Source organism: Sinocyclocheilus rhinocerous, unplaced genomic scaffold (genome assembly GCF_001515625.1).
Source record: "Sinocyclocheilus rhinocerous isolate Xijiao unplaced genomic scaffold, SAMN03320098_v1.1 scaffold2, whole genome shotgun sequence".
NCBI lineage: Eukaryota > Metazoa > Chordata > Actinopteri > Cypriniformes > Cyprinidae > Sinocyclocheilus > Sinocyclocheilus rhinocerous.
Genome location: NW_015655572.1, coordinates 698,580 through 723,027, shown reverse-complemented (window position 1 = coordinate 723,027; position 24,448 = coordinate 698,580). Strand labels below are relative to the sequence as shown.

The 24,448-nt window shown below is 35.5% G+C and overlaps 1 protein-coding gene across 1 annotated transcript in view; it reads left to right on the top strand.

Annotated features, from left to right (window-relative positions):
* Window positions 1-9,178, top strand: part of LOC107718537 (pancreatic secretory granule membrane major glycoprotein GP2) — a 14,520-nt gene extending 5,342 nt beyond the window's left edge. The window contains 10 exon segments of the mRNA XM_074560104.1: window positions 732-935; window positions 938-1,129; window positions 1,442-1,561; window positions 1,655-1,684; window positions 1,687-1,841; window positions 1,946-2,100; window positions 2,158-2,403; window positions 2,973-3,132; window positions 3,308-3,410; window positions 9,102-9,178. Coding sequence (XP_074416205.1) covers window positions 732-935; window positions 938-1,129; window positions 1,442-1,561; window positions 1,655-1,684; window positions 1,687-1,841; window positions 1,946-2,100; window positions 2,158-2,403; window positions 2,973-3,132; window positions 3,308-3,410; window positions 9,102-9,178 — 1,442 coding nt within the window.
* The last annotated feature ends 15,270 nt before the right edge of the window (window positions 9,179-24,448 follow it).

The following is a 24,448-nucleotide window of genomic DNA, read 5'->3' as shown; positions in this document are numbered from 1 at the left end:
ATATATATATATAGTTTTAGTAATGTTAGTACTTCAACTTATTTCAGGTATTTATATTATATATTCCTTCCATTTAATTTCAATTAATGAAAATAACAATTAGTTAACAATAAAAACACTGATTTGAACAGTAAAACAATTATTAAACTCACAACAATTCAGGAAACACCAAAATATAAACAGTAAATATCAGTCCATTGTTTTGACAGTAATGTTAGTACTTCAACTTATTTCAGGTATTTATATTATAGTTATATTCCATTTAATTTCAATTAATGAAAATAACAATTAGTTAACAATAAAAACACTGATTTGAACAGTAAAACAATTATTAAACTCACAACAATTCAGGAAACACCAAAATATAAACAGTAAATATCAGTCCATTCATTGTTTTGACCAATACTTATTGTAAATTATGAAGTGTGTAAAATTGTATATAAAACTAAGGAGCTACTAAAGTAACATCTGAGTGTGCATGTTATCATTTCTGGCTTATGTATATTTGATCCTGCTTTCTCAAGGCAAACACATCATTTTTTTGTAGGCACATAAAAATGCATTGAGTATACACAAAAGTCTTGGTGTTTGAAAACAATTTACAAAACCACTGCTGGAGCAAATACACATCTGTGTACAAAACCACACTACTGATACATAGACCGTGTGACAACTAGCAACTTGCTGTGAGTAACAAATAACTATGTACTCTCTTTCATTTTCCTTAACAGTTCTTCTCACCAGTCCACCAGGTTTTGACCCCTGCTACAGTTATTAGAGTCTGGATGAGCCATGGTGGGCAAATACTATTCCTGTGATCGGTGGTCCGACTAATTCAAGATGTGATTATAATGTCAACTGGAACGGCTGGTACAGGTTGTTCTACAATGGTCAGAGTGTCCAGATGCCAGAGTCATGTGTTAGTAGAGACATGTGTCTTCTCTCCCACTTTGTCTCAACGACCCTCACTCACAGTTAGAAGATGGAGTGGTCACACGACAAGTCTGTGGTTCCGCATGGAATGACGGCTGTGGTTACAGATCTCCTCCCATACGAGTCAAAGCTTGTCCAGGAAACTATTATGTGTATGAGTTTGTCAGACCACTATTGTGTGCAGCTTACTGTGCAGGTAGACAGATTGTGTTGTGTTCCTTTTAATATATATAATATAACAAAAATAATTTAAAAAGATTGACAGTATTGTATAATTATTTGTCCCAGACCTTACCCAGACATCAGTGTACACAACAGCAACAGAGGCAATCCCACTCACAGAATCCAGTGGTAAAGTATTTCATGTTAGCTTGTGATGGTACTATAAGCTGTAAGTGCTTGTGAAACATCTGTCGGCTGTAGGACTATTTCAATTGCTGCAGAACATTTGTGAACAACTTGAAGTTTGCTCCAGCTTTTGTCATTAATCCTGTTGTTCTCCTCTTAGGTGAAGGAGACCCCTGTCTTGAGCTCAGCTGCACTGAGAATGAACGGTGTGAAGAGAAACATGGTGTTTACGGCTGTTCCTGCAAGGAAAACCATCACAGATCTCAGCATGACTCATTTGGTTAGACTCATTCTACAACTACATTTCAATGTTGTTTCAATGATTATACAGTATTTTTGTTTTTGACATTCTCTTGGATGTTTTCTCTCTCAGATTTCATTGAAACCTGTGAAAGCAGCTCTGGCTGCTGTCTCTGTCTCGCTGTCAGCTTTTTGAGGCTGGTTTTCCTTCTGACATCTTACACCTCAATGACCCCAACTGCAGAGGAACAGTCCGGAATGGCAGAGTGGAGTTCTATTTTGACAACAATGACCACATCTGTGGCACAAATCTTTGAATGGTCAAAAGAACAACAAATCATTTTATTTTATTTATTTATTTTGTAAATCATACTTTAAAAAGTCCCTTAAAGTACATATATATTCAAATAATATGTCCCTCCAGGCTAATGGCACCCACTTCATCTATAAGAACTTTATTGTGGGGGAGCCAAACTCAGCTGGACATCTCATCAGCAGGAAAAGAATTCTGAAGCTTCCTTTCATCTGTGTTTACTCACAAACCCAAACACTCTCCATGAACATCAACCCTCTGGAGAGGTGAGACTCACCTATTATGAAGAATAAATCAATTGTAAATATCTCTTATTTCAACAGCACTGTGCACATGAACCTTCCTGCTGGTCAAGGGACATATCAGGTCAGGATGATTCCATATCAGGATGCTGAATTCTCCCACCCCTTCGCTGGTAGTGTGAACGCAGAGCTGAGCAAACAGATTTTTGTGGACGTTGGTGTTGATGGAGTTGACAGCCGTCAGTTTGCTTCAGTGATTGACACATGTTGGGTTACACCTGTGAACGATCCTCATTACCCTCTCCGCTGGGACCTCATCGTTGACATGTATGCTGTGTGTTAATTTAGTTTAATTTAATTAAAAACTTAATGAAATTTAATTTACTTGTTTATATATATGTATATTTTTTATGCATTTTTAATGTAAGGTGTGCAAACAGTGCATTTTTAATGTTTTTTATCTTTTATTTATTGAACATGAATTAATTTTTACAATTTTCATGAGAACTTATATTTAAAGCAACAACTTGTATTTCGTTTATATAACTTAACCAAAATAAAAGTTAATTAATTATTTTTTTTACATTTGTTTTTAATTCAGTTTAAAATTTCACAACACTGAAAACACTGACAATTTTCAGAAACACTGATTTCTTTATTGTCCATATTTTTAAAACTGCCAAACACATAACAAAACTTTTAAACCTTACTCAAAACAGAAAATATAAGAAATAATAAGCTATAATATATTAATTAAACTAAAACAACTCTGCAGTGCATACAACAACAGAGGCAATCCCTCTTACGGGATACATTCTTATTGTTTTACGGTATATTTTATTAGATATCTCAGATTTCTTTTTTGATTTAATTATTATCATTATGAATATTCTCAGGTGTCCCAGTCCAAATGACAAAGTGGAGCTTCTGCAGAATGGTGTTTCCACATCCAGCCGTTTCTCCTTTAGCGTGTTTATCTTCATTTCAAACTCCACAAAGATTTGCCTGCACTGTGCTGTTCACCTTTGCCTTCTGACAGACAATGACTGCTCAGTGGTGAGTGTACAAATCCTGTCACAACATCAAATGTTTAAGGAGTACACTTACACCTAATGGATACTTGTGGCTGTCTTCTGCTGATGATGTTTGTGACAAAGATGATAATTATTTGATGACATAAACTGACATATGACCTGAATGTCCTGTTTTTTTAAAAATCTTTTACTTTTAGCACTGTGACTCTGAACACCACCACAGAGAGGTCAGATCTCTGGACTTCCGTGACAGTACTTCCATATCTGTTGGTCCTTTGATGTGGTCTGATGGTAACAAAGGTGATTTATGGAATTAAAATAACAAAACAGTTGGATCACAAATCATACTTTGCATTCCCTCTTCATAGGTGTGCAGGTCTCAAACCAAGTCTGCTCCAAGTCTGTGTGCTTCTCTGATGATTTTTACTCATTTCTATGAGAAGTGTTCTGATATTCTTCTAGAATGTTCCCACTAATAATAATTTTAAGAATTCTCCCTGTAATCTATGTTTGATTAATTTAGCAGTGGTGCCATATTCACTTTACTGTATGTAATTTGAACTTCCTTATGTAAAAAATATCATTGCTGAACTGAGTTTATTTTAACATAGTTTACTCATATGGTTTACTCACAAACCCAAACACTCTCCATGAACATCAACCCTCTGGAGAGGTGAGACTCACCTATTATGAAGAATAAATCAATTGTAAATATCTCTTATTTCAACAGCACTGTGCACATGAACCTTCCTGCTGGTCAAGGGACATATCAGGTCAGGATGATTCCATATCAGGATGCTGAATTCTCCCACCCCTTCGCTGGTAGTGTGAACGCAGAGCTGAGCAAACAGATTTTTGTGGACGTTGGTGTTGATGGAGTTGACAGCCGTCAGTTTGCTTCAGTGATTGACACATGTTGGGTTACACCTGTGAACGATCCTCATTACCCTCTCCGCTGGGACCTCATCGTTGACATGTATGCTGTGTGTTAATTTAGTTTAATTTAATTAAAAACTTAATGAAATTTAATTTACTTGTTTATATATATGTATATTTTTTATGCATTTTTAATGTAAGGTGTGCAAACAGTGCATTTTTAATGTTTTTTATCTTTTATTTATTGAACATGAATTAATTTTTACAATTTTCATGAGAACTTATATTTAAAGCAACAACTTGTATTTCGTTTATATAACTTAACCAAAATAAAAGTTAATTAATTATTTTTTTTACATTTGTTTTTAATTCAGTTTAAAATTTCACAACACTGAAAACACTGACAATTTTCAGAAACACTGATTTCTTTATTGTCCATATTTTTAAAACTGCCAAACACATAACAAAACTTTTAAACCTTACTCAAAACAGAAAATATAAGAAATAATAAGCTATAATATATTAATTAAACTAAAACAACTCTGCAGTGCATACAACAACAGAGGCAATCCCTCTTACGGGATACATTCTTATTGTTTTACGGTATATTTTATTAGATATCTCAGATTTCTTTTTTGATTTAATTATTATCATTATGAATATTCTCAGGTGTCCCAGTCCAAATGACAAAGTGGAGCTTCTGCAGAATGGTGTTTCCACATCCAGCCGTTTCTCCTTTAGCGTGTTTATCTTCATTTCAAACTCCACAAAGATTTGCCTGCACTGTGCTGTTCACCTTTGCCTTCTGACAGACAATGACTGCTCAGTGGTGAGTGTACAAATCCTGTCACAACATCAAATGTTTAAGGAGTACACTTACACCTAATGGATACTTGTGGCTGTCTTCTGCTGATGATGTTTGTGACAAAGATGATAATTATTTGATGACATAAACTGACATATGACCTGAATGTCCTGTTTTTTTAAAAATCTTTTACTTTTAGCACTGTGACTCTGAACACCACCACAGAGAGGTCAGATCTCTGGACTTCCGTGACAGTACTTCCATATCTGTTGGTCCTTTGATGTGGTCTGATGGTAACAAAGGTGATTTATGGAATTAAAATAACAAAACAGTTGGATCACAAATCATACTTTGCATTCCCTCTTCATAGGTGTGCAGGTCTCAAACCAAGTCTGCTCCAAGTCTGTGTGCTTCTCTGATGATTTTTACTCATTTCTATGAGAAGTGTTCTGATATTCTTCTAGAATGTTCCCACTAATAATAATTTTAAGAATTCTCCCTGTAATCTATGTTTGATTAATTTAGCAGTGGTGCCATATTCACTTTACTGTATGTAATTTGAACTTCCTTATGTAAAAAATATCATTGCTGAACTGAGTTTATTTTAACATAGTTTACTCATATGAGTGAAGTGAAGTGACATGTGGCTAAGTATGGTGACCCATACTCGGAATTCGGAACACACAGCAGTGAACACACACACACCGTGAACACACACCCGGAGCAGTGGGCAGCCATTTTTTGCTGCGGCACCCGGGGAGCAGTTGGGGGTTCGGTGCCTTGCTCAAGGGCACCTCAGTCGTGGTATTGAAGGTGGGAGAGAGCACATTCACTCCCCCCACCTACAATCCCTGCCGGTATGAGACTCGAACCCGCAACCTTTGGGTTACGAGTCCGACTCTCTAACCATTAAGCCACAACTTCACCATAGACTCGCCCATGAGATGGAATATACACAATTTTATGTTTAAATAAACTGATTAAACTGCTTTCTGTTTGGTATGTGTGAGTTCAAAACACTTTATGTTTTTATTCATGAGCCAGTAGTTATTAAACTTATTAGTTTAGGCTTTATCTCACGTCAAGTTTAAAGGGGTCATATGATGCTTTTTTAAAGATCATTATTTTGTGTATTTGGTCTAACAGAATATGTTGACATGCTTTAATGTTCAAAAAACACATTATTTTTCAAATACTGTACATTATTGTAGGTCCTCTATTTAACTTTGATAAAGAATATCTCTTTGGTTTTGAGACTTTAGTCTTTGCAACTTTAGGGATCTTATCTATGCAAGAACAGCTTGTAACACTCCAAAGAGAAAGGAAAACTTGAAATTGCATCATATGACCCCTTTAAAAATAAACCAAATATGTAACATATTTTATTTCAGCTAGTTGCCAAGACAACGTATTTTTTATTTTCATTTAGTTAATTTTAATGTATTAAAAAAGAAAACCTAAAACTAAACCTGAGATAAAAGTTAAGGAAAACTATATTTTAAAAATGAAAACATTAATGCAGAAATGCATTTCTTTTGCAATGTAGTTTTGCTGCATATTTTATTTTTTCTTGTTGCAAACAAAACAGAAACATGCTGTATTTTATCCTGCATTTAAATCCTTATACACTATAAATAGTAAAACAAGAAGTGTCAGATTATGCATTATTTGGTTCAGTGGAACCTAAAGATCATCTTTCAACAGCAACATCTCCTGTCAACATTGTTCACATGCCAATAAGCCACTCATGCCATCATTTCCTCATACATATGTCCTTATACTGAAGATTGTGTGTATTTTTTCATGCCCAAGCTTACAGTATGCTTGGAGCAAGCCTGGGTGAAGTGTCTTGCTCAAGGGCTCAGTGGTGATGGATCATGCTCATGACTTGCACCTTGGACGTGATCTTGCAACCTTCAGGTTATCAGTCAGACATTTTGCCTGAGGATCTGGTAAAAAAACAAAACAAACAAAATCTAAACCCAATAGTGCCGTTAACACACGCACACACACACACACACACACACACACACACAAAACTAAAACTACTGAAATACCCAAACTAACATTAAAAGTAAAATATAATACACAAAATATAAAAACTGGAAAATTTTGCAGTCCACCACTTGAGAACCACTGACAGTAATCATTATACAGCATTTCTTTCTAAACAGCAGATGCATAGGAATTCTGAAATGTCACAAGAAAAGAAAAGAAAAACTGATTTAGGTGTTGATTAGAAACTATGTTTCCAGACAGTATATCTTCTCAATAAATGTGCAGATAACCCTCATTTGATAACACCTGCTCAAAAAATCCCAAATTGATCAAGTTACTTTAAAACTGTAACGCTACTAATGAAGTTTACGTCACAGAATTGTGTTTTCATTCAGTTTGACTCAACCCTAAATGATTTTGTATAAACATGGTTATTCTGCCATTCTCCAAATTCTAATATACAGTAGTTATCAATATCACAAAACAGTTATGTAATGTGATTTTGAAATAGCTGTTTATGTGTTTATTCACTCAATAATAAGAAACAAAAGAAAGAAGAAAAAAACTGTTAAGGGTAGCTATGAGATGTTAAAAAGAAATTTGTGGCATCGATGCGTCAACCTCATGCCTCTTGAATATCACAAAATTTGTTAGTCCTGTTGCTTCCAAATATTACTTAACTTCAGTTCAGGTTTGTTTGCTCTTTGACACATTTATCAGGATGCTATATCTCTTCTTAATTCTTCTCTATTTCTCTCTTATTCTTAATTCAGGTTAGAATATTCAGGCACTAAATGATCTATTCTAATTAGAAGGGTTATTAAACAGATAAGCATGATCTGTAACCTAAAGCAAGCTTGAATTTTTCAGCAGGAGTAGGAAAGTGTTCCACCTTGTGGCTCTTTGGATAAATGCAAACTGTTTATACTTGAGGTGCTTTTATATCACACTTTTTATGGTTGCATTTTTTTTCAGTGAACTCCTGTCAACAGCTTTTTGTCTACTGTGATTCAATTCAAAGGCTATGTATAGGCCTAATGTACAAATGTAGGCCTATGCGTGTCATGAGATACACATACATTTGTATGTAGGGCATTAGGATGTTTGAAAGTAGCTACATGTTTTACAAAACAAGTGTTTTCATTAAAGTATAGTCTTCAAAATCTAATCTATAGATATTAGCGGTAAATACACAATTTTTATCTGTAGCCTAGTCTTTCGTAGATTTACATCACTTATTCAGTGTATCAACAAGTTTGTTACAACAATTTTACAAATATACACACACACACACACACACACACAGATACAGCATAGCCTACAATTAATACCAGCTCATGGATTTCACCCTAGCGTCAAATCACTAAAAGTTTTGAAAAAGTAAATCGTTACGTCACGTGACTTTGCCAGTTTGACGCATTCCGAAAGCACAGATTTGAAATACAAGATTCGAAGCTTCGTGAAGCAGTGTGAAGCCATTTTAACGATACTCCACGTGACTTTGCCAGTTTGACGCATTCCGAAAGCACAGATTTGAAATACAAGATTCGAAGCAGTGTGAAGCCATTTTAACGATACTTGATGAAAGTAGGCCCTAGTTGACAAACAACAATTTGCTTCAGGGATTGACTTGTGAATGTGCATGATTCACATTACTCTCTCCGCTGGGACCTTCTGGTAAGAGTAAACTCTATATAGTCTATATATGTTTAAAATATAGGCCCATATACAAACCGATTGTAGATGTAAGCTGTGAACCCGGAGAAACATTAATTGACTCTGTCGATAAAAAGCGAAGTTTCAGTAACTTAGATATTTTACTGATTAAGTAGCAGGGTAGCCTGATACTATTGTCCTGACATTTCAACTATAAAAAGTAGTAAGCGGGTTGTTTAAAACAAAGTGTGTCCAAACGTTTGATTCTTTTGTATCGATTCTTTTCAGTGAATCGGTCGAAACGACCTGAGTCGTCGAATTATCAGTTTCAGTTCAAATCGATCTGGGCTGCGTTTCTCAAAAGATTCGTAAGCTTAAGTAGATTGTAAAGACTATTGGCATAAAGTAGTTGATAGACTATTAGTAGATTTATCAAATACTTTTAAAACTTATGACCATTTCTAACTTTTGAATCTTTGGTGGCATTATCTGAGCATTATCTAAGGTGAGGTAGGCTACAGTGCTTGTTTCCAGTAGTAATGGATATTCAGTTTTAGGCTCAGTTCTCTTGTTTTCACAGATGATAGAAAATTTCCAGATATACTTATTTTTGTTCATTTCTTTAGGCTACTTGAAGCCATGTCCTGCCCCCACAGATATTTGGGCTCCGGAAGAAGTGAGTGTGTCTAGTGCTCCAGGTCTGTGTATTTCCTTATTGATTTCATTTTTATAAACATTGTTTTTGTAAAGATAGATAGATGTAGTCCCTAAAATATCTCTGTTTAATCTGCATTCTGGGCAGTGAACATTAGATGGCACTGCATGCAAACAGTTGCGTGCGGAGCCTGTAGTCACTTAGAGGCAGGGAGTTACATTTGTATCAGCATAATTTTCTCAGTTCTCTGCAGAGCGGACATTTGTATGGCGCATTGTGTAACTGTGTGTCTCTGGCACTGAAGGAATCATGTTTGTCTTACATGATCGATATGCATCTCACCTCGTCAAGCTGGTGATGAAATTGAAATTGATTTGTGAACAGTGTTATTCAAAAGATCCACCCTGTGATGCAGCTCCTTTGTCTGCAATGACACAAGTCTGTGGGATATAAAAGGGTCATGATGATTTCTTTGAGACTTCTTGACATTTCAAGGTTTGTTGTTGTACACTAACAAGGATTATTATCAAACCACACCTTCTCTTACATACATTTTTCAACAGCAGATATTTTTCCATCTGTGGTTCCATTACTTTGAGTAATGTGTCCTAATTAGCTAACTATAAAGATGAAACACTTTCATTTATTATGCATTGTGATTTCTGCATTTTTAAAATGCTAGGTGCACCTCACTCCATTAGGAAAATGTGAGCCCACGTTGTTCTTTTGACACAATCACATGTTAAAATGATGCCAGCAACGAGCCCAAGATTTGCTCTATGGTACAATGTCTGGCACACTGATGCACAAATGCTCGCCAAGGCTTTCAAATAGCATGCAATTACATTCATGCATCCCGTATCCTCATATGAATGTGTTAACATTGTCGCTGCTTTAAAGGAATAGTTCACACACACAAAAAAAAAAATCAGATTTCCTGTAAAGTAAATGTTCGATATATTGTATTTTCAATATAATGAAGGTGAATGGTGACCAGAAAATAATACTATATATGACTCATCCACTATATTTTCTTCTTAAGCCATACTGTATGTTAGCTTTTTGTAAGACACAGACACATATGCAAATTGTTGTTTACTGTTAAATTTCCCCCTTGTTCTTTCAAATCTCATTCATACAAATTGAATATGTGCATATTTAAAATCAGTGCTTCATGACTTGGTACAAGATACACAGTCTTATTTGCTATCATTTATCATCATAGTGTTGTTGTCTTGATGCATCATAGTTTATAATATATATATATATATATATATATATATAGGAATTGCAAATATTTCATTTGTAGACTGTCATCTAACATTAATTAAAAAAGGTAGCATATGATAGCAAAGATTTAACCCTTCAGGAGCACTACTTCTTGAAGAGCGCTTTGCCCTTTCAGAGAATAGTAACTCAGAAATGAACATTTACTCACTCTCAGGCCATCCAAGATGTAGATTAGTTTGTTTGTTCATCAAAAACAGATTTAGAGTAATTAAGCAATACATCTTGCACTCCCCAATGGATCCTCTGCAGTGAATGGGTGCCGTCAGAATGAGAGTCCTGACAGCTGACATCAAAAACAGCTGATAAAAACATCACAATAATCCACAAGCAATCCACATGACTCCAATCCATCAATTTACATTTTGTGAAGTGAAGAACTGTGCATTTGCTTCCGGTTAAAATATGAGTCCTCCATTTACAATATTGGTTTCTCCAGTGAAAAAGTAATCTCATCTGAATCAAGAGCAAAATATGCACAGTTGTTTACAAACAAAAAATATCCAAAACTGTTCTAAACAAATATGTCAGCTTGTTGTGAGAGGACAACAGGTGATGAACTTTTCACTGGAGGAAGCGTTATTGATTATGGACACATATTTTGTCCAGAAGTGATGGATTAAAGTTAAAATGTCTTAATGATGGATTTGTTTGTTACAAACAAATGTTTTTTTGTTGTTGTTTTTTTTCACTTCACAAGACACTAATTGATGTACTGGAGTGACATAGATTACTTGTGGATTATTGTGATGTTTTAATCAGCTGTTTGGACTCTCATTCTGACGGCACCCATTCACTGCAGAGTATCCATTGGTGGTTAAGTGATGTACTGCTAAATTTCTCAAAATCTGTTTTGATGATGAAACAAAATCATCTATATATTGGAAGACCTGAGGGTGAGTACATACTCTTGTAAATTGGGTAAGTAAATTATGACAGCATTTTCTTTTCTGAGCGAACTGTTCTATTAATGCAAACGAACATACACACACACACATATCCGGCTTGACTGGGCCTGCCAAAGCCTGAACTGGGTGAATTATTATTTAAAGGCCAGAGAGATGAACTAATCAAACAGAGGACAAGGGCCATTACCCAGCCATGAGAGAGAAAAAGAGAGGGGGAGAGAAAGATTAATAACAAGCGTCTGTGATTCTACAAAAGCCTGTTAGTCTGCAACTCGCTGAAGCTTTGGAAATTTCAACATATGATGTTACTCAGTTGTTAACACAGATAATGAACAGACAAAAAAGTTCAGCTCTTGAGTTCAGTTTTTCATTTCGTTGTTTACTTATTCAGCCAGGAATCGGAGATGCTGTAAAAGTCTCATCACAGATGATGCCCTCTCAGAATATATGTCTCTCACCAAAGATACTGATTTATGAATGATAATTAAATGTTCTGTGGAAGAACGAGCGGGATAAGTCACCGTGTCACAGATGTGTACACACGCGCTCACAGACACACACAGACATTTGCTGATTACTTTTGGCCTGGCCATTCATTCATATGTCTGTGTGGATTTTCTATCTGCATTTTCTCCATAATGAAATGCTGACTTTGTGGCATGTTTGATTTAAATGATTTTGGCATACATTGATATCACTGGCTCAGAAATGTGATCTACGCAGAACTCATTAAAATAGCAGAAACTAATATCAGGGAGACCAATAGGACATTACCTGTACCTGTCTCCTCCGGAGAGCAGAATTATCTAGGAAACACAGTGTCGTAAACAGGAATCCAAGTTAATGATGCTTTAATGATTCATGAAATAATGGCCTGTGCTGCTGTATTTAACCATCCCAGTGAAGATACAACCCTTTTTGAATTAACTCTGATTCTCTCTTGTTTGGCAGTGAGTCATAGACACAAAATTAATGCTGTTTTCTCTGAGGATGCAAAAAAAAACATAAAGAGTGTAGTTGATTGTTAATGTAAGTGTAGTTTCCAGATTTCTCTGATCATGTACAGTGACAATACATATATATTTCTGAGATCATATGTTGCATATATCACAATTAATTTTGTGTGCTGCAATGGTAACAGCCTTGTTCATGTTTGTTATCATGCACTGTGCACTGGTGCAATTTATGTAAAACATTATGCAGCGCCTGAAAATAGTCCCCAGCTAGGTAACTTCCAATAAGTAGTGGAGTGTTCCTTTAAGGTAAATTGTCTTTCAAATGGCATGCAATCTCAGTCTTACTGCTATAACTTGCAGTTCTCAGTGTCTGCTTTGATGTATGACCTCTCAGTTTGCAAAACTGGACGTCCTGATATGGACACTCACAGTTGCAAATGTGCTCATCATTCACTTGTCTTTCTGCGACAGAAAAGTTGTCATTCACCATCAGCTGTCTCTTTTCCAGCTTACAGCACTTAGGTGAAGTTCTGTTCTGCGTCTCCATCTCTTGCACTCCATCTCTTTCTGATGTGACACGGCTCACTAGCTTGACTCTCCCATTAAGGCTGCACATACTGTATACCCTGCTCTTCGCTGCCAGTCGTACTTTTTTCCTGCTCCCTCTCATCCTCCTCCTCTTTCGTGTTTTCTTTGCATTGTGTCATAAACTGACGGCTACTGGTTTTTGTTCTGTCTGTTCTGACAATTGAAGCAAGCAAGAAGACATGCAAGGCAAGAGTGGGCAGGCATATGTCAGACTATGCTATACTTTCCATCAAGAGGCAACGGTTTATGAAAATACAGAGAGATGCATATAGTATTGTCATTATAAATATAGCCTGTGACTTCCTGTATGGGCAGCGATTAACAAAAAGAATCCTTTACGATTAATTTGCTTTATATCAAATACAAATATAATAGATTACCATGAAGAAAAAAATATATTTTCTGGCATGATTCATCACCTCATTCTTATAATAGCTAAGCTTTATTTAGCTTTGAGTCTAATTACTCCATTCCTTAGTGGAATGAGGTGTTGTGCTTCAAGACTTCTGCTAGTTTAACAGAGGGAGTTGTTGGCTTCAGAGCAATATAAGCTTATAACTGATCACAGACCGGTCCAGATGCTAAGCTTATCCTTGGAAAGCCCCGGTTGGCATGGCAATAGGCCCTAAAGCACACCCTCCATCTTTTTTGGCGGCTGGGAGTTTTTTTTTGGGCTAACTCAACAGATGCTTCTCGGACTGTGAACTGCTCCAAGGGGGTTGTGGAAATGGGAATGAGCTCTGGATTACTCCGAGGTAAAATCAAATGTTTTGAGCTTTATGACACACTGTATGTGGACCATATGGAAGGTTGCTAGTTTGAGAGGTCTCTGGGACCGAGCTTGACGTCTGTGGTGTTTGTTGTTGTTTCATAATGGCTGAACCCAACTGCTTTCTTCTCACAGTCTTGATTTGTCCTCTTCAGAGAGTTACTGAAACAACTTAAAGGTCTACAGGTATTCACCCAACGATGAAAATTTTTATTTATTTACTCACCCTCATTCGTTTATTCATTTCATATTGTCAAGCTTCAAAAATGACAAAAAAAATGCACCATGAAATATTCTATTTGACTTTTCTTTTAAAATTCATATATTTTTCTTCTCCAAAATGAATCACATGTTTGAGGGCTTAAACATGCTCAAAAACTCATGAAACTTTGCACACACGTCAGAGGTGGTGAAAATTTACATCTGATATGGGTTTCAGAATTAGGTGTGGCAAAATGGCTCAATAGCGCCAACTATAAAATTTAAACGGAGTGTGCCTCGAGCTACATTTCACCTACATGTACAAAACTCGGTAGACACATGTAACACACCAATACCTACAAAAAAGTATCTTGGTACAAAATCCAAAACCCAACAGGAAGTCCATTATTTTGAATTTACTCTACGATTTTTGTGCAGTTTTTGCCATTTTCAGGCCTCGTACTTTAACAAACTCCTCCTACAGTTTTAATCGGATCATCTTCAAATTTGCTGTTATTATAAGGCCTTTGCGATGCTAAATTGCAAAGATCTTGCGTTTTAGTTAAAGGGAGTGTCCCTGGCGGCCTGACAAGGTTAGATGTTTCGCCATGAAACGGGAAGTTGCTGTAACTCAGGCAAACAATGTCCGATCTGCCCCAAACTTCACACGTTTGATAGGAGTTCAGTCCTGAACACATGCCCATGCCCATATTCAGTTATAGTCATAGTGCCACCTCCTGGCAACAGGAAGTGACATGTTTAACACTGTTATGGACTCCTAACAACATATTAAAAAGTGTCAGCAAGTCTTGAACAGGATGCCAACATGCTAGAAACATGCTAAAACATGCTAGCAACACTTAGCCAAGTGCTAAAGCATGCTATTAACTTAATCAAACAGGGAGTTGTTGTAACTCATGCATACAATGTCCAAACTGCCCCATACTTAACATGTTTGATAAGAGTCCTGGCCTAAAGACATCTACATGCTCATATTCGGTTATAGTTATAGCGCCACCTACTGGCAACAGGAAGTGACATGTTTAACACTGTGATGCACTATTAGCAACACAGTAAAATATGCCATTGTGCTAAACATGCTAGAAATATGCTCAAACATGCTAGCAACACTTACTAAGTGCTAAAGCATGCTATTAAAGTTTTTTTTAATTGCTTTGGCACAATTTTCTCAAGTAATTGGTCAATTTTTTAAAACTCTTAGTACTAATATCACAATAGATCATCAAAAGTGCACTTTTTTCAAACATTTCAGCATATTTTCAATTGTGTTAGTACGATACACACAATCACAAAACAGTATTTTCACTACACAAAATAAGTGGTTCATCTATATAAATGTTTCATTCACAGTAACTGCCTTTCATAAAGCTATTACTATCAAACTTTTCATTAGCTTGACTTCTCATTCAGTTTAATACATTTGTCTATTATTTAATCTAACTCATCTTAATGGTTAATCTACGGTGGCCGAGAGAGCTCAATGCGCTGCAAACAGAAAAAAACACCTGCAAATTAAGAAAACAACTTCATCAATTTGCCAACACACGTGCTGCAAATGCTCACAACACAACCAAATAAAGAAACGCACTGCAAATAGAAAAAAAGCACCTGCAAATTAAGAAAACAACTTCATCAATTTGTCAATAAATTCAATAGATATTTAGCTTCTATAGAACGTGTTTGTAATTTAGGGATAACCAAATGCCCTGAATTATTTTTACACTAAAAGTGATTTATCTAAGGTGATAACCACTAGGTAAACCCTATTTTATGGGGACAAAATGTCCCCACAAAGGTGGCAATATCTGAAATCATTGTCCTTTTTTGGGTCCAATGAAAAACTTTTTTTTTTCCGTAAGGGTAGTTTTAGCAGTAGGGCTAGTGTAGGGGGAGACAGTATAAAACCCATTACTCCTATTTAATGTCACCATAACGATAGGAAAGCCTGTGTGTGTGTGTGCCTACTTACTGTAACCATATTTTGGGGACAAATTGGTACCCAGAAGTAAGCAAAACTTGACAAAATCACCTAAAACCTTCCTTTGAGGACGTCATCATTTGTAAAACTGTGTGTTTTGCTATTTGTGAACATATTTGGAATGAAAAGATTTGCAACTACAATGAAATCATGAGATCAGGTTTTGAAAGAATGACTAGTCATGTTACAAGTGTGATCAGTTTAAAGTTTTGAACTAAGAGTTTTGAAAATGTACACCTTACTTGTGAAAATAGTACCAAACCAATAAAAAAACAACAACTGTAATGCCATGAAACAGGAAGTTGTTGTAACTCATGCATACAATGCCCAATCTGCCCTAAACTTCACACGTTTTATCCCCTGTCCAGAGTCCTGGCCTGAACACATCTAAAGGCCAATATTCATTTATAATCATAGCGCCACCTTCTGGCAACAGGAAATGAAGACACATCTAAAGGCCAATATTAAAGGTCCCATATTGTCAAAACTGAAATTTCCTGGCTTTTTTCACGATAACTGAGGTCTAGGGGCTATTTAACTACCATATAAGTTTCAAAACAGTACCATTGACACTCTATCTACAATCTCAATTAGGAGTGTCAATGGTCCATTTGAGAGATAGGTGGCGCTAATGCACTTATAAGTCTGAGAAGTCTAAGAAGAAGAAGAAGACGCGTCTGAGAACGTGAATCAGAGGTAAAAAACTATTAAAGTGTAACCGTTTTTTGACTCTCAAAGCCATGATTCCTATTCACTTCCATTATATGACTGACAGACTGCAACGGTTTGAGTTAAAAATCTTCGTTTGTGTTCTACTGAAGAAACAAAGTCACCTACATCTTGGTTGCCCTGGGGGTAAGCAGATAAACATAAAATTTTCATTTTTGGGTGAACTACCCCTTTAAATTATACCTTATAACCCCCCGGTATTCAGATTAGTTGTCAGTAGTCAATGTCTGATTCTCAAAATGTTCATCAAATCTCATTTGATTGATATTATTCAAGTTTTAACCATCAGTTTTATCACAAAATAGGTGTGCACTTTTTTTTTTGTCTAATATACCAGTGTTTTTTTTTTTTTTTTTTTCTTGATTGGGGTTAACATAAAGAGCTAATTAATTGGTTAAGTTTTCCCAGAACACACGTGATTTCAGCTGGATTGTGAAGATTGCAGTGGATTTCAGGTGTGGGAGTTTATTTCACCACTGATGGACAGCGAGTACATCCTGCTCTCACTTGACACAGAATGAGAGAGAAGGGACAAAAGTAGGACATCCCTGGAGCAGACAGATGGGCACATGAGCAGTGCTTAAAGGCAATTTTCCAAGCAAGATTAGAACCTGAGGTTTTCTGTTCGTGGGAAAGAACCATTACCTCTTAGCCATCAGCATTCACCGGACCAATGAGGCAGCTTCCATTCTACTGACACCTGCTGTAAAGTCATTTGAATTTCTAACATTTTAATTAACAACTTGCTGTAGTGAATGATAAATATTTAACACTTCTGATAAATTTTTTATAATGTTATTTGATGAATTTTTTCCAAATCCTGTTTATCACCAGAAAGGTTCACTTCTAAGGGGATCATGGCTAGAAATAACTTGTTTTTGAAGTCTGCCACATATGAACAGTGGATACGCAGAGGTGAGGATGGTAACAAATGTTTGTGATACAGTCGTTCAAAAGTTTAAGGTCAGTAAGATTAGGCTTCAATCATAAATGCAGTAAAAACAGCAATATTGAAATAACTTTTTATTTTAATATATTTTAAAATGTAATTTATTTCTGTGATAGCAAAGCTGAAGTTTCAAAAGCCTAGAATGCTGATTTGGTGCTCAAATTATTATATAATAATTCTTATTATTCACTATCAATGTTAAAACAGTTGTGTTGCTTAATTTTTTTTTTTGTGTGTGAAAAATTCTTCATTCTTTAATGAATAGAAATAAAGAAAAACATTTATTTTAAGTAAATTAATTGTTAACATTATAAATGTATTTACTTTTGCATCACTTTTCCTTGTGTCCTTGCTAAATAAAATTATAAATTTCTTAAAGGGGTCATCGGATTTTCCCATTTTCCACAAGTTGATATGATTCTTTAGGGTCTTAAAGGGGTCATATGATGCGATTTCAAGTTTTCCTTTCTCTTTGGAGTGTTACAAGCTGATTGTGCATAGATAAGTTTAAGTATTTGCTATTGACTGTTCAAATGCGGAGTTTTGCGCATCGTGTGTGCGCGAGCGAGAGAGAGAAAGAGAGAGAGAGAGAGAGAGAGCGCAAGAGAGAGAGGTCTGTAGGTGAGGCTGGATCACGAATGATTTGCGCAAACATAGATGCATTTAGGTAGATCGGGGGGCGCATACCCTTCAAAAACAATCGTAATCCTTTGCGTCTTCAGCGGCTCAGATGTCGGGAGTAAATGACGACTTGGATTTTTATCATTATAGGGTGGTTGTGTACAGACACTGCTAAGACACATTTCAGTTCAAACAACATGTAAAAGTGAATTTTGTATCTGATGACCCCTTTAAAAAATAGATAAATACTGACCTTAAACTTTTAAACAGTAGTGTATATAAAAAAGGTGTTCTGCAGATATTTGCCTATTTAATTTTTTTCTTGAATTAAAAACAAACAAACAACTGAGCATCTGACATTGAGATTGAATGGGAATACTAAAAGATAGATTTCCATTCCTAGAAAAGTCATGGTCATCTGAAAAGGTCACATGGTAATGTCATGCAATTTCTGATTTTCTAGTCTAATTCTATGTATTTTGTTCTGGTTATTCTAAGTTTTAAAGGAAAAAGTTAAGAAGCTTATAATAGTATTGCATTTCCATACATTGTCACTAAAATGTTTGTGTGAAACCTGCTGTAATAAATACTCTGCTGGGTAATCCAGACTTCATATCACATCATCCATGGCTTCTAAAGTTCAGAGTCGGTCTGAAGTCTGATGATAGTCAGGGATTGCTCTGACAGACATCCGTCATTGTAAAGCAAAGCCAGACAAAACAAAATCCATCCTCGTTGAGTCTGTCAACCACCATTAGTTTGCTGTGACAGAGCGGATCACTGACCGTTTAACCAGCCTCGGGAAAGTGACGCAGCCGACTGGTGACACATCCGTCATGGAAGTTGTCGGATCTTACATGGCAATGTGGAAAACCACGCGTTCGGCACACACACAAGAGAAAGAAAGAGTGAAGGATTGATAGATTACAAAGAGCAAAGTGACATTTCTTTTGAGAGGTGACTGAGGGCTTTTCGTACAATTACTACCCTGATCATTGTATTGATTGGCTGAACTTTTGATTGACAGTTCTGATTATCTTTCAGGACATGTTTGGGACCTTGTAATTTTGTTTATCTGTTTTTTTTCTTTCATACCTGTCATTTAACAGACATTTATCATGGTCACAGTGTAATTTGCATACCGATGTGGAATCATCTGAAGCACTGGTATTAATGAGGCATAATTAGATTAGGTTCAGCCTTTCGCTCTGCATCAATTAACTATCAATTAACTTTGGCTGAGATCAAGGAATATTCTATTTATTAATCCCTGTATCAATACATATCTAAATTAATTATATTTAATCTTTTATCTCAATCATTAGCATTTCAGTCAAAAAGTAGCAAATAAATAAATTATAATAAAATGATAGATTGGGGTGGAGAAAGGTAAAGTTTTGTCCTTCCATAAATCCTAGTCTAATGGGGTAAACATCTAGTGGGATAAAAGTGCTTCAGTTTTTACCCCAGTTGGGTTGCACTTTATTTCGATAGTCCACTTTAGACATTCTACTAACTAGAACTGTGCAACTACTTGTCAACTAGAGTGTTATTAGACTGTTAGGTTAGGGTTAGTAGAATAAGTTGACTAGTACTTGAAAAGTAACTTACAGTCAGTGGAATGTGTGTTGGAGGTCTATTAAAATAAAGTGTTATCAAATACTAAGCAGACAGACTACTAAGGGTACATTTACACAACATTGATTGTGCTAAAAACGGCAAAAGTTTTTCTTTCAAGTTTTTGCAAAGATTTGCGTACAGGCAGCAATATTGTCAAAAAGTGTTTACACTGGTCCACGGAAATTACTAAAATTGCTGTATTATGCATGCCGTAACACATATACGTATGATGTCACTGTTTTTACAAATCTGTGTTTTTTAGTTTGCGTTTCGCATTTTGAAATCCGTCTTCAAAAGTTTGCATTTTCAGGCTCCTAAAATGCTGTTGTCATTTAAATGAACGACCAAAACACACAAAAAGTTTTCAGATTTTACTTGAAACCAGTGTTGTGTAAACACCAGTGTTGGGCTAGTTACTCAAAGAATGTAATATATTACTCATTACTAGTTACTCATTTCAAACGTAATATTGTTACTTTACTTATTACTTTCTGGCAACAGTAATTAGTTACACTACTAGTTACATTACTTTTTCTTCACGCCCCACAAAAGTTGTAACTGTGTATCTTCCACATAAAATGCTAGTGATTGATAGTGACATTCAAGTAGTTGTATTAATCTCATTAATTGTCATGTGTAGCTTGAAGCTAATTGTAATTTCTCCGTTACCCATATACGATTATATTTAATTAAGTATTTTATCAAATCACAAGTTTGTAAGAAACTTTAATTTTCCAAAAACATTTTTAATTATAGTAATATAATGTACCACATGCTGATCAGAGGGATGTGGGTGGGATGTAATGCCAGAGTAAAGTAAAGCCACAACTTACACAGATCATCTTTTTTCCTGACAAAATCAATATAATCCAATATTTCTATCTGCTGAATATGTAAGCTTTTCCATATTCCAAGCTTGCCTGCTGCATTGGGACATCACATGCATGTGCGAGCCGTGAAAATAAATCTAGGAATTATTTGATAGTTGGATTTTAAATCAGCGGGGTTGAGGCATCAAAAGTAACTAAGTAACTAAGCTGTTTTATGGATGGTAACTGTAATATTATTACTGAAATCTTATTAGTAATTAGTTACACTACTAGTTACGGCAAACAGTAATATTATTACAGTAACTAAGTTAATAGTTACTAGTTACTAACCAACACTGGTAAACACCCCCTAATATTCTAATGCAGGGGTCGGCAACCTTTTGGGCATGAAGTGCCATTTTTAGTTTTTTCTGGTTAACCACTCTGCCAATAAGCCAGCCTCCACCCCACCCATAACTCCTAACAGGCTGTGTGACTATGAGGAATGATTTTCTCAAAATGTACGTTGGTATGCAGTTTTCCCTATTGCTCGCGTGCTAGTGATTATCCCTCTGCGTGCCAATGTTGGCACTCATGCCATAGGTTGCCAATCCCTGCTCTAATGACTGGTAGTTGACATATAGTTACTTATGGTTAGTAGAATGTCTAAAGCGGACTATCAAAATAAAGTTTTACCCAAAGTTGTCCTCTAGTCTATAAGCAAAACAGCTGCACCTAATTATATTTCAGAGTGTCTTCTACACAAATGACAAACTTGTGGAAATCATATCCACCATCTGGTATTGCCTTCATGCAGTTCATTCAATGTTGCCTTAATATTTTACCAAAATAATGCATCTTAGAAAGTAGCATCATGTTGCCATGACCTTTTGAAACAGGTTTCGCTTTGGGAGGGCTCCAATGATGCCTGAAAATGCCGTCCTCATGGGCGCTCTCTAAGTTTTAGACAGAAGACAAAATTTGAGTGGAACTTCTGTTATTATTCCTACAACTTTACAGACTGCAGGACATCATCATGGTAAGTGCAAGTATTAATGGCCTCTGACAGCTAGTGAAGTTTAAGTCCCATCAGTATTCCAGTAGAGCATGATGGGAAGGTCATTACTGAATGCAGATAAATGTTACAAGAGATAAAGCACTGACCTCAGATCAGCATAGAAAAATGAAGAAAGGTCAGATTTACATTTCTTCTCTTGCACTTTCTTCCTGCATCCCTTCACCTCAAGCTTTCTCTATTGAGGCTCTGTTTCTTTTGCATATTTCTCTTTTTTTATCATAAAAACAAGAGGTCATGATGGATAATCAATGATGTTTATTAAAAACTCCTCAGAAGTTGTGGCTCAAGCAGTATGGGTGTTTGGGTGCTTTGCTTCCTTTCTGCTAATGCCAACCACCCCCACAAGATAATTATTAGGCATGTTGATATTCTGATTATATATTTTTTCCAAGCACATTTTATCAATTCCAAACCGCATCAATCTTAATGACTTCTCTTGATTTTGTATTTAATCATTTGTAAGTGATATATAATTGTCCATGAAGGCTGGAAGTGAAAAACTCCTTATATTCAGGTGTGCAGAATTATTAGGCATGTTTTATTTTACTGATAAAATGAGCCAAAAAAGAGGTTTAACTCAGACTGAGATGTCAAAAATTATTAATCCCCATGATAAATATTCCAAACTAATGCAATACAGAAATTGCAAAGTTAAGACATGACCACTGGACAGCAAAATGCTCACTGGGTCAGCAGGGTCAGAAAAAACAGGTGGAGAAGAAAAGACGCATGTTAACTGCAAAAGATTTAAGAATTAATGTGAAGAATTAGGTGTAAAACATCAGGAACCATTTAGTCTCCAGCGCCACCATTTTCCAGAACTGCAAGGTGTCAGGTTCTCAGAGACTTTGCATGGGTAAAAAATCCTTAAAAAAATACCCTCACTTAATAAGAATAACATGCTGAAGTATTGTGAAATACATTAAGACTAATTTTTTATAGGCTTTATGGACAGATAAGTTGAGAGTGACTCTTGAAGGGCCAGCACCACATCCTCTTGTACCACTGTTTGAAGAATTTATCTTCCAGAATCTGGCAGTAAATTTTAGGAACTTTCACTTCAGCATGTTATAATTTTTGACTTTTCAGTCTGAGTTAAACATCTTTTTTGGCTCATTTTATCTATAAAAGAAAACATGCCTAATAATTCTGCACACCTGAATATAAGGAGTTTTTCACTTCCAGCCTTCATGGACAATTATATATCACTTATAAATGATTAAATACAAAATGAATAGTAGTTATTAAGATTGATGTGGTTTGGAATTGGTAAAATGTGCTGGGAAAAAAAATTCATCAGAATATCAACGTGCCTAATAATTATGCACACGGTGTATATATTCTATACATTGGGCTTCAAAACTTGGAGACCACAATAAATATCCTGAAGTATCCTCGTTTTTTTTTTACATAAATTATAATTTATAATTGAATTATAACATAATTAAAGAATTGAACGAAAGACTTTGCTTAGAAGAGAGTGTGTAATTTAAAGCTGATTTTTCAGTATTGCACTTTTGTGGAAACCATGATTTTCTATGGATTTTTTGATGAATTGAAAATTTCAAAATAATTTATTTAATTTTATTTTTATTTTTTGATCAATGTAAAAGTTTTACTGTCAGTTTTTCTGAATAAAAATCCTTGCTGAGGATTAATAATAAAAAAAAAAAATTGTTAATTAAAAAACAAATCAGTCCTAATCTGTCATACATGTCCACATAGATTGATTTTAAAAATCGTACAGTGTTTCAGTGCAATTTAATTTCTTAATGCCCATTTTTTAAATTCTGTTAAGTAATGTAAAACAATGCTGTAAAATAATGTACTTATTTGCTGATTAATCTGGGTGTTCCCATTTTATCAGATACAGGTAAGATATTATGGTTCATCCTTATTGAGACCGTAACATCAGATCAGTTATTTCATGCAGAAGAGGAGAAAGAATTGTTCTCAGAAAGCCTCATACCTACAGTATAAGCTGCACTGTACTAAACCGCAGTTGAGTCAGTCACAAAACAGCAGCTTTACGTAAGGGATTTAATTACACAACAGCTATTACATAAACTAGGCCAATCATATTACAGATCTTGCTTTCATGTCTTTACTGATATGAAGATGACAGCTGATGGACTGATGTATAAGTGCTCAAGCCATAGATCAATATAAGACTGACAGAAATGTTAGCTGATGATGTTGTGGAAAATGATGATTTATGTCGTAAAAGCTTTTGACTCATTATCAAAGTTGGCATTATCAAACACAGTCATGACAGTTTCAGGCGCCATCAACTGAAAACCGCATTTTGTTAAATTTGTAAAACAGCAGTAAACACAATAAAGGGAAAGCCTGCTGGGTGAGACATTTGTATGTTGGCGTTCTGCTCAGTCTTAACGTCTTTAGTGCAGTGGGAATAAACTGTGGCCTGCTGATCAAACTAAATGTCTCGGGATTTACTAGGTCAATTGGTCAAATAATGGATAAAAGAAGGAAATAACCTTGTGCTCTTTTCTCGCTCTATTATTATTATTATATATATTTTTTTGCCTTCTTTTGGCTCGTCCTTCCTTGGTTTTCTGTCTTAAGTGACTGGACGTGGACAATTCAAGACTACTTTAAAATAGGTTTTTGCCTTTCCTTTTTTCTCATTTTAATGGTATTCCCTAGCCATTTTAATTGGAATAGCATTACTATATTTTATGCATATGTTGAATAAATGAATATTATTTTCTATCTATCTATCTATCTGTCTATCTATCTGTCTGTGTCTGTCTGTCTGTCTCTCTCTCTCTCTCTCTCTCTCTCTCTCTGTCTGTCTGTCTGTCTGTCTGTCT